This window comes from Cebidichthys violaceus, unplaced genomic scaffold, assembly GCF_023349555.1.
Source record: "Cebidichthys violaceus isolate CVI_PGR_0920_01 unplaced genomic scaffold, fCebVio1.0.p SCAF_29, whole genome shotgun sequence".
In the NCBI taxonomy this organism is placed as follows: domain Eukaryota; kingdom Metazoa; phylum Chordata; class Actinopteri; order Perciformes; family Stichaeidae; genus Cebidichthys; species Cebidichthys violaceus.
In genome coordinates this window covers 1,723,229-1,738,048 of record NW_027176472.1, presented here as the reverse complement: position 1 = coordinate 1,738,048, position 14,820 = coordinate 1,723,229, and the positions used below count along the sequence as shown (strand labels likewise).

General features: G+C 43.3%; 1 protein-coding gene across 12 annotated transcripts in view; it reads left to right on the top strand.

Annotated features, from left to right (window-relative positions):
• Window positions 1–12,545, top strand: part of ptprt (protein tyrosine phosphatase receptor type T) — a 204,831-nt gene extending 192,286 nt beyond the window's left edge. For all 12 annotated transcript variants that reach the window (XM_068722019.1, XM_068722016.1, XM_068722018.1 and 9 more), the window contains 7 exons: window positions 1–144; window positions 677–850; window positions 996–1,127; window positions 3,278–3,403; window positions 5,054–5,217; window positions 9,537–9,672; window positions 10,443–12,545. The exon at window positions 1–144 is cut by the window's left edge and continues 6 nt beyond it. In XM_068722019.1, the coding sequence (XP_068578120.1) occupies window positions 1–144; window positions 677–850; window positions 996–1,127; window positions 3,278–3,403; window positions 5,054–5,217; window positions 9,537–9,672; window positions 10,443–10,496 (930 nt within the window). In that variant the 3' untranslated portion in view covers window positions 10,497–12,545. The remainder of the gene's footprint in view (window positions 145–676; window positions 851–995; window positions 1,128–3,277; window positions 3,404–5,053; window positions 5,218–9,536; window positions 9,673–10,442) is intronic.
• Window positions 12,546–14,820: the final 2,275 nt, after the last annotated feature.

Genomic DNA, 14,820 nt, shown 5'->3' with positions numbered 1-14,820 from the left:
TACGTGTTTGTTCACGACGCCATATTGGAGGCCTGTCTATGTGGGAACACAGCCATTCCGGTGTGTGAGTTCAGAGCGATTTACTACAACATCAGCAGACTGGACCCGCAGACCAACTCCAGCCAGATCAAAGACGAGTTCCAGGTGAGCACAAGCACTCCGTCACGCTCTTGGTTTTTGTTTCTTTGGTGCGTTGACTGGACTTACATTCATTCCTCGGAGGCTCAAGCCTTAATCCTGAATGCATTCCAGCTGATCAGCTGCTCAGCAGAGGGGCATATTTGCACGTCTTACTCTGCATTAAGGATTTGTTTAGACCCAAAGAGTTGCTGAATGTTGGAACAGTGCAAAGACTAACAAATCTTTCTTCCTTTCAGTTTGATGAAGTGACTTTTTTTACGATGACTTTACAAGACAGTTAAGCCTTTTTGTACGAGAGAAACGTGAATTCAGAAGGTGTGCGGTTGTATTTCCTTCATTTTAGACGGAATAAAACGACATAAAAGATGTCAAATGTTCCCTTTTAATTCAAAGACAATCTTAAGATTTAACTTGTGGGACCACATTGTCTCCATGAAGTGAATGTGGACTCTCTCTCTCTCTCTCTCTCTCTCTCTCCTCACTATCCGATCGTCAAGTCAAAGCAGGAATACTAAACTACCTTTCTGCCGATCAGACGCTGAACATAGTGACCCCTAGAGTCCGCCCAGAGGACTGCAGCGTGGGTCTGCTACCCAGGAACCACGACAAGAATCGCAGTATGGACGTCCTATCGGCAGACAGGTGCCTGCCCTTCCTCATATCGGTGGACGGAGAGAGCTCCAATTACATCAACGCTGCGCTAATGGACGTAAGTGTCCTGGTCGGGATACGGACGTGTGTCTGATTTGTACCATCCGCTACTGCAGAGATTACTCCATCGATAAGCATTGCTGTTGTTCACTCGTCTGTTTATCTTTCTTTTTTTTTTTAATCTGTGATCTCTAAACTCTAAGAGCCACAAGCAGCCGGCGGCCTTCATTGTTACCCAGCATCCTTTGCCAAACACCATGGGCGACTTCTGGAGGCTTGTGTTCGACTACAACTGCTCCTCCATCGTGATGCTTAATGAGATGGACGCCGCGCAGGTATGAAGACATGAAACTATGAAGACATGAAACTGTTTCTATGAACGTGTGAATGTGTGAATGTGTGATGACGCTCGTTGGAATAATACTCTGACAACCAAGAGGGGGTTTTAAAAACAGTTTGTACCGAAACCATTGAGCGGAGAAAGTCATTTATGCAGTTATTTATTATTATTTATTATATTTTATATTATATAAATCTTTCCAAATAATCAATGCATATCTTCAACCGTAACATTGAAGAGAAACAAGGTTAGCAGAATATGAAGCTAAAGGTGGTTAAATAGTAACTACGTGGACATTCACCAATTCACACACACTCACACACACACACACACACACACACACACACACACACACACACTGATGGGAGGCTACCATCATTCACACACACACACACACACACACACACACCCTGATGGGAGGCTACCATCACTCACACACACTCTCACACACACACACACACACACACACACACACACACACACACGCTCACACACTGATGGGAGGCTAACCATCACTCACACACACTCACACACACTGATGGGAGTCTAACCATCACTCACACACACACACACACTGATGGGAGTCTAACCATCACTCACACACACACACACACTGATGGGAGTCTAACCATCACTCACACACACACACACACTGATGGCTCTGCATTCAGGAGCAATTTGGGGTTCAGCATCTTGTCCAAGGACATTTTGATGCGCGGACCGGACAGGACCGGAGAGGACCGGAGAGGACCGGAGAGGACCGGAGAGCTTATCTTTCGATTAGTGAGCGACCCGCTCTGCCCTCTGAGTCACAGTGATCCCTCCTTTGGGTGTTTTTCCTGAGCGTACGGGTCAGCGCACAGAGACCGGTTCACGGTTATCAACCAGGCCTTGTCGTGGGGCTACGAGAAGGGAGCGGGAGTAGCCATCCATCTTACCCGGGCCGGGTCACGGGGGGGGGGCAGCAGGCTTTAGACGATCCAGACGTCCCTCTCTCCAGTAAAGCTCTCCAGCTCTCCCTGGGACACCCAGAGACGTCCCCCGGACGACAATCTGGATTATCTGAGGTTCAGCAGTCGGGCGGAGTCTCCTTTCTAGGACCCTGAGAATAGACTTTCCCTTTGGAGACTGAGCAATGAGACGCCCCAGTAATTGGATCACATTATCCGGTCCCCCTTCTTTAAAAGAAAAGGGACCACCGTCCCAGTCTGCCTCTCCACAAGCACTGTCCCTGAGCTCCAAGCCACACTAAAGATGCGTGCCAGCCGAGACAGCCCATCAACGTCTAGAGCCTTCAGCGTCTCGGGGTGAATCTCATCCACCGCTGGAGCCGTGCCGCACATGGATGGGTCTCCCTTCGAGTCTTCAGACACTGACACCTCGTAGACGAAGTGTCGGTCGGGTTCAGGATTTTTTTTTAAATTCATATATAAATGACTCTCTCCGCAGAAATATTTTTCAATGCACACAAAAAATGGTTATCGTTATGTATAAATGTAAACATAATCCACACTTAAGACACTTAGATTCAAAAATATGCATTTAAAGTCATTTAAAATGTTATCAGAAACATATTTGGATGTTTTTACAATGGGGACATATCTGTAGCCAATCAGAGGTCTCCATTTTCAACCCATCACATGTGCGAGTCCCCACGAGGGGTTTCTCTGAGGCCATGCAAAGTGGGAACCTGGGAACCTGGGAACAGGGAGGAAGCTCCTACAAACATCTTGTGCCTCCTAGACAAGTGGGCAAACACCTCTGTAAGGAACCCAAAACCATCCAGATGGGCGATCCTGATGGCCAGATGCACCTTGTGTGGCAGCCTCTTCCATCAGTGTATGAATTTGTGTGTGAATGGGTTAATGTGGACAAGTAGAATAAAAAGCTTTGACTAGAAAGGATCATTATAAAGTCTGCCAATAGCCAGCAGAAAGCTGTAAACAAACATGACAGGGGCTAAACTAGCCATCCATTACCACAGAGGTGATGATCTTGACGATCAAAGAGAATTCATTCAAGTTTTTTTGAGATCAGAATATTTCCTGCGCTGTTGTCGTTTCTGAAAGGAACCCCATTTAAATATAGCTTTTCAACCATGTCACTGTTTCTTTTCTCCCCATTTCTGTTTTTCTTATTTTACAGTTATGTATGCAGTACTGGCCAGAAAAGAGTTCGTGTTGCTACGGTCCTATTCAAGTTGAATTCATATCAGCAGACATTGACGAAGACATCATCAACCGAATCTTCAGGATCTGCAATATGGCCAGGGTACTCACTCTCCTTTCCCTTCACGTCTTCTCTTTTCTCTTCTTTTCCTTCACTTCCCCTCTTTTCTCTTCTTTCCCTTTACTTCCCCTCCTTTCTCTTCTTTCCCTTCACTTCCCCTCTTTTCTCTTCTTTTCCTTCACCTCCCCTCTTGTGTCTCTTTTCTCTTCACTTCCCTTCTTTTCTCTTATTTCTCTTCACTCAACCTCTTTTCTCTTATTTCCCTTTACTTCCCCTCGTTTGTCTCCTTTCCCTTTACTTCACCTCTTTTCTGTCCTTTCCCTTCACTTCCCCTCTTTTCTCTTATTTCCCTTTATTTCCCCTTGTTTGTCTCCTTTTCCTTTACTTCACCTCTTTCCCTTCACTTCCCCTCTTTTCTTTCCTTTGCCTTTACTTCCCCTCTTGTGTCTCCTTTCCCTTTACTTCCCCTCTTTTCTCTTCTTTCCCTTCACGTCCCCTCTTCTCTCTCCTTTCCCTTCATTTCCCTTCTTTTCTCTTCTTTCACTTCACTTCCCCTCTTTTCTCTCCTTTCCCTTCACTTCCCCTCTTTTCTGTCGCCTCCTCTATTTACTCCCCTCTCATCTCATTTTCTCACCCATCTGTGACGGCACTACTCACGGCGCTCCTCTAGCACTTAGTGGACTTCCCACTACTCTCTGTATTCTCTCTCTCCTCTCAAATTCATCCCCAGTCTGGCGTGAAATGGATCATATCATTGTCACAACAGCACATCTCTCACTGTGAGAAAGCTGAGTCTGTACCACCAACCACTAAGCCCTCAAATGAAGAGGGAGAGAGTAAGAGAGCAGGACGGCAAAAGAGGTTTGAGAGGAAAACGAAAAGAGTCATGAAGGCTAAAAAAAAAGGTAGAGTGAGTGCATCAGAAAATGAAAGTGAGTGACGGAAAACCGAGAGAGACAAAATAAAAGTTAGAAATAGGAGTTGATTGAAGGGGAGATGGAGGAAGTGGAGAGAGAGACAAAAAGGAGGAAATAGATTAACCTAATTCCCTCTGGCATGGAGACCGTCTGACTATATCTCTATCAATTCTATCATAAATATTGTATTTTAGCTTAAATATGTTTCGTCCAATTTTCAGTCCCAGCTGATGTAAACAGTACCAGAAGACGTTCAGTTGCATCTTTATCCACAGATCTTGGTTTCCGTGGTGAGATTGTATTGAAACTCCTATCTTCTCCTTTACTGCATCTCCATTTGCTCTGGGATGGCAATATGAAGAGGTTTACTTACTAATAGATTCATATTGCTTAGCTTGCTACCTTTCAGAGGAGACCAGGAGGAATAAAGGCCTCATGGTTGAGGCGCTGATCCTAATTGATTCTGGGTTCGCTAATTTTGGCTCTTCTGAGGGAAAGGGCTAAGAGATATCAGGTTAAGATCATGTGACCACGGCGGCTGACAGATTTGTGGTCGGTCATAAATTGCTTCGACCAATCAAGGCAGGAGGAGCAGAGACGAACCTCTGGATCACAAATGTCATCAATACTCGTGTCTCAACCGTCACAGAGCACCTGGTCAACATAAGACAGAGGAAGGAAATAGGAGACAATAGGACTCATGATTCAGAGATGTTTTATTAAAAGTGTTACACATACCGACGCATCGTTGACGGCTTCATACCTCTCTCTCCAGCCACAGGACGGTTACCGCCTGGTGCAGCACTTTCAGTTCATCGGCTGGCCGGCCTACAGGGACACGCCCCTTTCTAAGCGCTCCATCCTCCAGTTGGTCAGGAGGTTGGCGAAGTGGCAGGAGCAGTATGACGGAGGAGACGGGAGGACGGTGGTACACTGCCTGTGAGTTCAACACACACACACACACACACACACACACACACACACACACACCAGCCTCTGATACAGAAACTCAACATTAATCTCAGTTTTAAAGCTTCATCTTGATCTGAAGTTAAGAGTTTACAAAGTGAGGCCCAACAAAGATGACTAAGGTCAGAGTTAAACCCAGATAAAACGGTACAATAGATGAAATGATGAAACCAATCGATACAATAAAAATAAACTAAGAAATATGTAAAATAAAGTAATATATTTAAGCAAAATAATTTAGTAAAATCAACCATAAAATAAAGCAGTGAGGCGACGGCATCATATAAAAGCCGTTCTATGAAATGTGTTTTAAGAAGAGATGCAAAAGCCTTTTATCATCAGGCAGCTCGTTTCACAGCCGAGGGGTCCTGATGGCAGCGAGATGATGTGTGGCGATAAAGTCTCGACAGAGTCTTGGACTCTACAGAGAGATTTGTAATGGAGGGTTAGGGTCAGGGTCTAGATAAATCCCCCCCCCCCCCTCTGGAGTCCAGACACACTGGTGCTGATGAGACTGATGAGGATGATGAATCTGATGGGGGGGGGTTGAGATACAATCATTTGTAAAAACAGACAGCAGCAGGATGATAACGATGTCATTGTGTCACTGGACAGAAGAGACCGGCTGATCAGAACAGCTGATGTCATGATTGACGGGTCAAATCAATGACGTCATGTAAGAGAAACAAACGATACGCCTCAGCATGTTAGAGTCCAGTCGACCTGACTTTGACTTGTGTTTGTTTATATTTACATGGGCACAGTAATCAGAAATCATTCATGAATATGTTCTCTGATTAAAGTTAGATTTGGTTGAGCACTTTTGATTTTGAACAAATTTCATGCAATGTTTGCAAAATGATTAATTTCAAGCAGCCACGACAACTTTCCTATTTTGATGATTCTGATGACATGTGTTGGTAATTCAACTGAATTACAACATTGTGGTGGTTTTAATGGGTTCAAGGGTCTGCTGGAGACTGAAGGTTTATTCAAGTTTAAATTCAAGGAGAATCCAGAAACACAAATGATACAAAGCCACCCTCGATTCTGACCCTAACCCTAACCCTCGATTCTGACCCTAACTCTAACCCTCGATTCTGACCCTAACCCTAACCCTTGATTCTGACTCTAACCCTAACCCTCGATTCTGACCCTAATCCTAACCCTCGAATCTGACCCTAATCCTAACCTTCGATTCTGACCCTAAATCTAACCCTTGATTCTGACCCTAACCCTCGAATCTGACCCTAATCCTAACCCTCGATTCTGACCCTAACTCTAACCCTCGATTCTGACCCTAACTCTAACCCTCGATTCTGACCCTAAATCTAACCCTTGTTTCTGACCCTAACCCTCGAATCTGACCCTAATCCTAACCCTCGATTCTGACCCTAACTCTAACCCTGGATTCTGACCCTAACCCTGGATTCTGACCCTAACCCAACCCTAAGATAATATCTACACATGTGTAAGCGATGGTTGTTATAGATGTCAACATCTGGTTACAGGCCAATAATGTCTCAGCTAATCAATCAAACCGATTACCTGTCGTTCTTTGGCTTCACTTGACTCAATTCATCATGATAGAAGCTTCATCACTGTCTTCACTTCATCAGGATGCAGTGTTGGTTTATTTTAAAGTTCAAGGCTGTTAGTTGGGGTTTGGGTTAGTTTCACTCCACTATTTGTATTGTTTTCTATTGTCTTGAATGTAGGTCATTCACGCATACCCCACATGTAACTTTGCTGCCTTCTTAGCCAAGTCAAGAGGTAATCTCACTTGTTTTTTTATATATATATCTGGTTAATAAAAAGAAATCATAAAAAGGATGAGGGAGAAGAACAGAGGCTGTAGAGTCTATAGAGGAGTGATCATCTCAAACATTTTCTCATCACTGCGTCTCGTCCAATCAGCTTCCTCTGTCACAGCTCATTGGGCCAATCACAGTTGGCATTGATTTGGTTTTTTTACATGCTGAGCTTTTCATTAGTTGTTTTTTTATCTTTGTGTTAAAGAGAGAGTTTATAAATAAAGCTGCGTTTAGTTAAACCGTCTCACTTTGAGTCCAATGTCAAAGATCAGCAAACAAATCTAATGGTTACGTATATCTAAATGTGGAGTTTATATCTTTATAGCATTTTATAGATCGCAGGCTGTCTACATTATGGTGAGCAATCACATGACTGGATCTTAACTCAGAGCAGAATCAATGGTTCAACCTCTGGTGTCTTATAGGAATATTAATAGTGACAGAGATTCATATCCAAGCACCCATCTTTGACCCACAGCTCAAATCAATACACAGATATTGATTACATGGACGTAAGCAGTATTGAAGGGTTGTACACAGTAAAGTATCATCATTCGTCATTTCTAATTAAAAGTGCAAAATGGCCGACATTTTAAAAGTTTGTATATGTGCATCATATATATGTCAATAGCATAATAAGTAATATTCCCTGTTAAACTCCACATGAGTGACGGGGACTCAGTATTTCTCTGCTTCTGGCTAAAGACAGCTGGCTAATCAGCCCAGCTATTGATTTCACAGACGGCGTTCTACCAGAGATAAGAGAAACATGATGGTTCAATCAGGAGCTGGTGAAAATTGATTTTTGTTGCTGCTCCGCTCTTGTCCTGGAGGTTGGAGTCTAATGCGTCTTTAATGCTGAGCACATTTCTGATTCTCAGCAAATCACAGTGAGACGTGTTGGAGGAGTGTGGAGAGCAGCACACTTAACTCAGACCTGTTTGTTTCAGTAGATGTACGTTAGATAGAAGACAAGAACTAGAATATTGTGCTGCCTCACATCCAACATCCAACATGTCCGTGAACTTCTCTCATGCTTATTCACTAACAAGGACCACGCCAATAACAGTATGAGTTTCAAAGTTTATTGCATGATGGAATGATTGTTAGATTTCGGAAGCTGAAGGGGTAGAGGGATGAAGGGTAGGGATAGAGGTAGGGGGATGAAGGGTAGGGATAGAGGTAGAGGGATGGTGGGATGTAGGGTCGGGATAGAGGTAGAGGGATGAAGGGATGTAGGAATCGAGGTAGAGGGATGAAGGGGTAGAGGTAGAGGGATGAAGGGGTCGAGGTAGAGGGATGAAGGGATGTAGGGTCGGGATAGAGGTAGAGGGATGAAGGGATGTAGGGATTGAGGTAGAGGGATGAAAGGGTCGAGGTAGAGAGATGAAGGGGTTGAGGTAGAGGGATGAAGGGATGTAGGGTCGGAGTAGAGGGATGAAGGGATGTAGGGATGAAGGGATGTAAGGACGAAAACGAGGAGGGTTGTAGAAGGGAGGTTAGACGAGCGATGGGGGACCGTTGGTGTCCGATGGCTGGCGGGAACTGGGGGAATGGAGACTGTAGAGTGGGGGCCGTCTCTTTGGAAGCTCTGGTGAGTCCCCTGTTGTTCCTGTAATCCTGCAAGAGAGAGAGAGAAAATAGAAAGACAAAAACGGGGTTGGGGGGGAGGGATGTGAAAGCAGAGTCGAAGAGGAAGTGAACAGGTTCGTTGTGCTTAAATACTTAGTGCACAGGAGATGAGCCGTGTTCTGGGCGTGGTCCCTGTTCCTGAACTAAGCTTGTGAAACTAAATGTGTCGATCTACTGTTCTACTGATCTACTGGCTTTCACTCCTGAAGTTTCTGTGGTTCACATGAGTTCATCACTGTGACTCTCATTAGCTTGAGGATGCTAAGCTAGCTAAACGCTGCAAAGAGGAATAAAGAAGCATTGTTGTTGTCATTCTTCTTTCTGTGACAATAAGCTCACCTGTTTATAAGCTACCAAACACATTGTGTCCATTATTCAGTAACACTTGAGTCTTGACTTCATTCTGATTCGGTTTTCTGGTTGGACTTCAGTGATTAGCTTCATAATTTTTACGTATGTTAGCTTTGAGACGTTTCTGACAGCACTGATGTCAAATGTATTCTTCTTTCTGAGAAATCCTCTGAAATCAGGAGGCCCTTTGCATTTCAAAGTTTAGGCTCAAATATGACTAGAGACCATCTTGTGAATTGATCACACGTTGTCGATGTGGTCTCTTCTTCTATTCTTGATTCTCTCTTTTCTTTATTCCATCTTTTACTCTCTTTTCTTCTTTTTCTTTGTCTTTCTGCGATGACGGCGAGGTCAGCGTGATTATTTCAGTGAACACACCGAGGTTTCAAAGGTTTCAAAGGTTGACAGTGATGTTGTTTGATGATGAAGATCTTGTGTCCTCCCTCCTTCCTCCTCCCTCCTCCCTCCTCCCTCCTCCCTCCTCCTCTGCAGTACTGGTGGAGGGCGTTCTGGAACGTTCTGTGCCATCTGCAGCATCAATGAGATGATCCAGCAGCAGAACATCGTGGATGTTTTCCACACCGTCAAAACACTGAGGAACAACAAGACTAATATGGTGGAGACCATGGTGAGGACTCACAACACACACACACACACACACACACACACACACACACACTTTATCAAGAGATTATGATCAAACAGTGTGTTGGTGGTTATGATAATGAAGGGAAACCCTTGAGGAGATCTGATCATTTTATTTCTTATGAAATTATTAAGTTTCATCAGACACACACACACACACACACACACACACACACACACACACACACACACACACAAACACACACATATAATTTCAATTCAGTTTTATTTTTTTAGTCCAAATTCATAAACTGGCCTCAGAGGGCTCTACAATCGGTACAACATACGACGTCCTCTGTTCACCGTCACATCGGAAAAGAACAAACTCCCCCAAAAAAACGAAAAAAGGACGAAACCTCAGAAAGAATCAATATATAAACATATTTAAATATTTTTATATATATATTTATTTGGAGATAAGGGCGACACAGTAATGTTCTGCAGGTCACATCCAAAGGTCAGCAGAAGTTTATTTTGTTGTTCTTTTGTACAGCCTCATTACTCTGCGTATGATTTGAGATAGCTGCTTGAAATAGTTATTAATCAATGAATTAATGACCATATATAGTTATATATGTTATATATATTTCTTTCTTGATACCTTCAGTGTGTTACTCTTTGTATCTCATCGGTATTGAATTGATCAGCTGATGTTCAGGGAACATTTAGGAGGTTTCAACAAATATAGAATTAAAGTCTTTGCTTGTCAATGAGTAACAGTAAGACCTTTTCCTTTCACTGTGTCCTCCGCAGGAACAGTACAAGTTCTGCTATGAAGTGGCTCTGGAGGCGCTCAGCTCCTTCTGATTTGGCTTCGGGAGGAATTTTTTCAACTCGACGCCGGAACACACAAAGTACAAAAGTTCTTTTTCGTGGAGCCAAACCCAACCTGTGAGCGTGTGTGTGTGATTCCGTGTGCAGACGAGAGGGCATGCTCGCATATAACAAGCATCATCAGTGTGTTAGTGTGTGTGAGCATCCATTGTGTGCCTGTGACAACACACACACACACACACACAACCTGTACAGAAGAGAAAAAAAAGGCAACAAACATACGCACAGGTGATGCTCATGCGTGAGACTGAGAACTTTTACCTGCTTGTACAAAGAAAAAAGAAAAAGTCAAATATTGAAAAGACTAAAAAGATGTTCCTTCTCTATCTCTCTGTCCTCTCTGCTGGACTGTCATGTGACTATTTTACAGTATTTCCTTCTGAGATCTATTCTACGCCTTGAATGTTGTCTCCCTGTGACGGCCGGACGCACTCTGTAAGATGCGTCACGTTCAGAAAGTGAAGTTTAGCCGACGTGTTGATGCTGTTTCCCGATCATCCAGTTAAGTCAAAGGTGAGAACCGACAGACGCTCGTCGGCGGTTCTGACATCGCGAGCTGCTGAATCTCCTCTCGACCGCCTCGTCGTTCGACGCTTTCTGTCCTTCGGTACGGTTTCTCTTCCTTCGTACCGCTTTTGAGTCTGACTTTCTTCTTCACGCTTTTCGTTTACTGAGGACAAAGAAGCATGTTAGAAGCTGCAGTAAGTGGAGTCCAGTGCATGGTGGAGAGGAACAACAGCATTTTACAGACAAAAGAAAAAGAAAAAAAAAGCCCTGCGTTGCCTTTGAAGACCAAATGTTGTTGTTGTTGTTGCTGCTGCTGTCTGCTCCGGGTTTTGTCTTTTGGGGCTGTGAGAAAAAAAAAGAAAAAAAAAAGGATTCATAAATGTTTTTGGATGGCTTCATGTAAAGTCAGTTCCACCTTTACTGTAAATACGACGAGACGACGCGCACCAGAAACACATTACACACCGAACATTAAGATATATATATTTTTGTTCATATTGCACATTGACTGACAATGAGGAAGAAGATGACGATGCAGAGACTCGTAGAGTTAAACGTGCCTGTTTGGATCTAACTGTTGATTCTCCGGGTTCAGGATCTTTTTTTTTTTTTTGCGTCTCATACGAAGGAATATGATTCATAAACGATTTCTTATTCTCCTTCTTTTGGTTTTGAATGTTTTCTTTGACTTCAAAAAAACGTCAAACTTGGCAACCCGTTCATGTTTACTCCGTCCGTCCTGAACTAGAAAGAAGCAACCGATGAAGAGCTTGTAGATTTATGAAATAAGTTGTTCTTCATTTTGTGTTCTTTACCCTCAGGCGACATGACACTTTGTGTACTTCGTCTAAAGGAAGACGGGGCTTATTTAAACGTTTTTGTTTTTTTATCATCCAGCTGAAGCAGCATCAACATGAGAAAAATAAAAAAAAACGTATAAATACATACTTGTATACAGTGTATTGATATCTAAATGAGCGAATTGAAATGGATTCAGAGAATAACTGCAGATGACTCGTTAAGTTCTTTCGATGAAGATCAGATACAGACGCTCTTTTTCACGAAACGTATTCTGGAAGCGTTTCCAGAGAAGCAGCAGCCTTCCATCTGTCGTTCAAATGAAAACTCAAAGACAGGTCTTACTTACTTTCCCTCTGCAAGCCTCACATTCGATTTTATTCCTTCACAGAGCTGAAGGTCTCAACATCTACGTAGTTACTAAAGTTTGCTCGTAGGTTTCAAACCTCAGTCAGACTTCTGGACCTGAGACGAAGACTGTCGGAGTGTCGTATTGAAGACGATGCGTCACATTTTTATTTCCACTATGGCTTTATTTGCTTGGTTCATCTGTACTATTTATTTTGTTTGTTTATTTTTTTTTTGGACCTGATTTGTACATTTCTTTTGTATAATTATGATTCTGATGATTATCTGTCTAGTGTTGTTTAGATCTTGGTTGTTTAGTTGTTTGAAATGTGGTTAACATGAAATAAAGGGACCAAAATGTTCTCTCTCTTTACAGACTCCTCTTTTGATTTAATGACATACGTTTATCTGACCGTTGTTCTTTTTCCTGCTGCGTGAGGCTTTTATATTAACTCCTTCCTGAACAGAAGTGAGTGACCCGGACTGTTTGCTGATTGGATCTTTTACTTTTCGACCAATAGATTATTAAAGTCATGAGTATTGAAGATCCTCTCCTGTCTCTCTGACTCAGAAGAGATTTCAGAATGAACAGAAGAGTTTCACACGTGTGTGTGTGTGTGTGTGTGTGTGTGTGTGTGTGTGTGTGTGTGTGTGTGTGTCATCCTTAAAACGTTTCCACCATGAGAAGATGAGAGAAATGATTCATCAGCTGAAATAAATACTCCATCATTTCAGAATGTAGTCGGTACAGTAAGTTCAATATTTATGGAGCACAAAACTAAATATAATTCAAACTGATAGAATAAAAGCAATGTGGGAGTACAGAGGACGATGTCTTTAGGTTACTACGGACAAAACAACTGATTGGACGTTGTGTTTTAACTAACTCAGGGCTAACACCAACTCAGGGCTAACCCAGAGCTAACACTAACCCAGAGCTAACACTAACTCAGGGCTAACCCTAACCCAGGGCTAACACTAACCCAGGGCTAACAATAACTCAGGGCTAACACTAACTCAGGGCTAACCCTAACCCAGAGCTAACACTAACTCAGGGCTAACACTAACCCAGGGCTAACACTAACCCAGGGCTAACAATAACTCAGGGCTAACACTAACCCAGGGCTAACACTAACTCAGGGCTAACCCTAACCCAGGGCTAACACTAACTCAGGGCTAACACTAACTCAGGGCTAACACTAACTCAGGGCTAACACTAACTCAGGGCTAACCCTAACTCAGGGCTAACTCGCGCCCCTAAACAAACCTAACCCAGAGCTAACACTAACTCAGGGCTAACACTAACTCAGGGCTAACACTAACTCAGGGCTAACACTAACCCAGGGCTAACACTAACTCAGGGCTAACCCTAACTCAGGGCTAACTCGCGCCCCTAAACAAACCTAACCCAGGGCTAACACTAACCCAGGGCTAACCCTTTGTAGCGACCGTGGCTCATGGGGCCAAAACCCGGGCGCTTCTCATGAGCTGCTTCCTATATAAGGACGGGTCAAATGCAGAGAACAAATTTCCCCTTGCGGGATGAATAAAAAGCACAATAACCCAGGGCTAACCCTCCCATCGTGATCCCGAGCTGAGGAGGAGAAAACATAAAAACACACAGGTCGTTATGGGAGGATTTTTATTTCTTTCTAATCAATCAGAGTCGGTGATGAACGCAGCTCTGAGCCAACAGCCTCATCCTTTATTTAGCTGGTTGATTCCTAAGGAGCTCATAAATATGCATGAGCTGTGATTAGCATAGGCACCAAGGACGGGGCCCGTACCTTGGCATTATGACGATCAATCAGAAACACTAAGGGGCTCCTCAGAGGGAAGCTGTCTGTCAGCTTGGCTTTGGGCTGAGATGATGCACACACACACACACACACACACACATCAAAAAAGGGTACGCTCAAAGAATACAAAACACACACACCTCACACAAAAGTCTGCAGAAAGCATGCATCGACACACTCACAGGCAAACAGAAAGCATGTACACACCTCTAGGCACGCAGCAGCATATGTCACACACACACAGATACAAAGCCAATGTCAATGTTTGTCTCTCGTCTCATATTCTAACTCTCCCTCCTTCTGTTTCCTCTTTCATTCCTTCTCAGAACTGAGTCGGTAATGAGTTCAAACATCGGCCCATTTCATTTGTCTGAGGAGATACAATGGCTGATCGTCTTCACATTAACTTCTCAACATGAGGGAAACATTGTCCATCAACTTTCAATATGTTTGAGCACCGAGCATCACGATGTGTAACACAGACCACCTCCTGTAGTCCACCAGAATCCTGATCTCTGTGCATCTCGATCCCGGACCACGGTGGATTCGGGTCTCTGTGAAGATGTGGGCTCAACGGTCACCGATTTCACGTTGCTGGTTCACCTGGAGTCTTATTTAATCCATGTTGTTTCTCTTCTAGCAGCCATTAGATTACATCTACCTGGGTGTCTAGGTGTGATCAAAGAGTATTGAACATTTTCTGAATGACTCATAGTGTCAACTTTTTTAAGTACTATACTAGGACTATACTTTGTAATGACTTTTTTCTACATACTATACTATGACTGTTATTATTTTTTGAAACTATGACATATTTTTTGACGTACTATTAATTGACTCTTGAA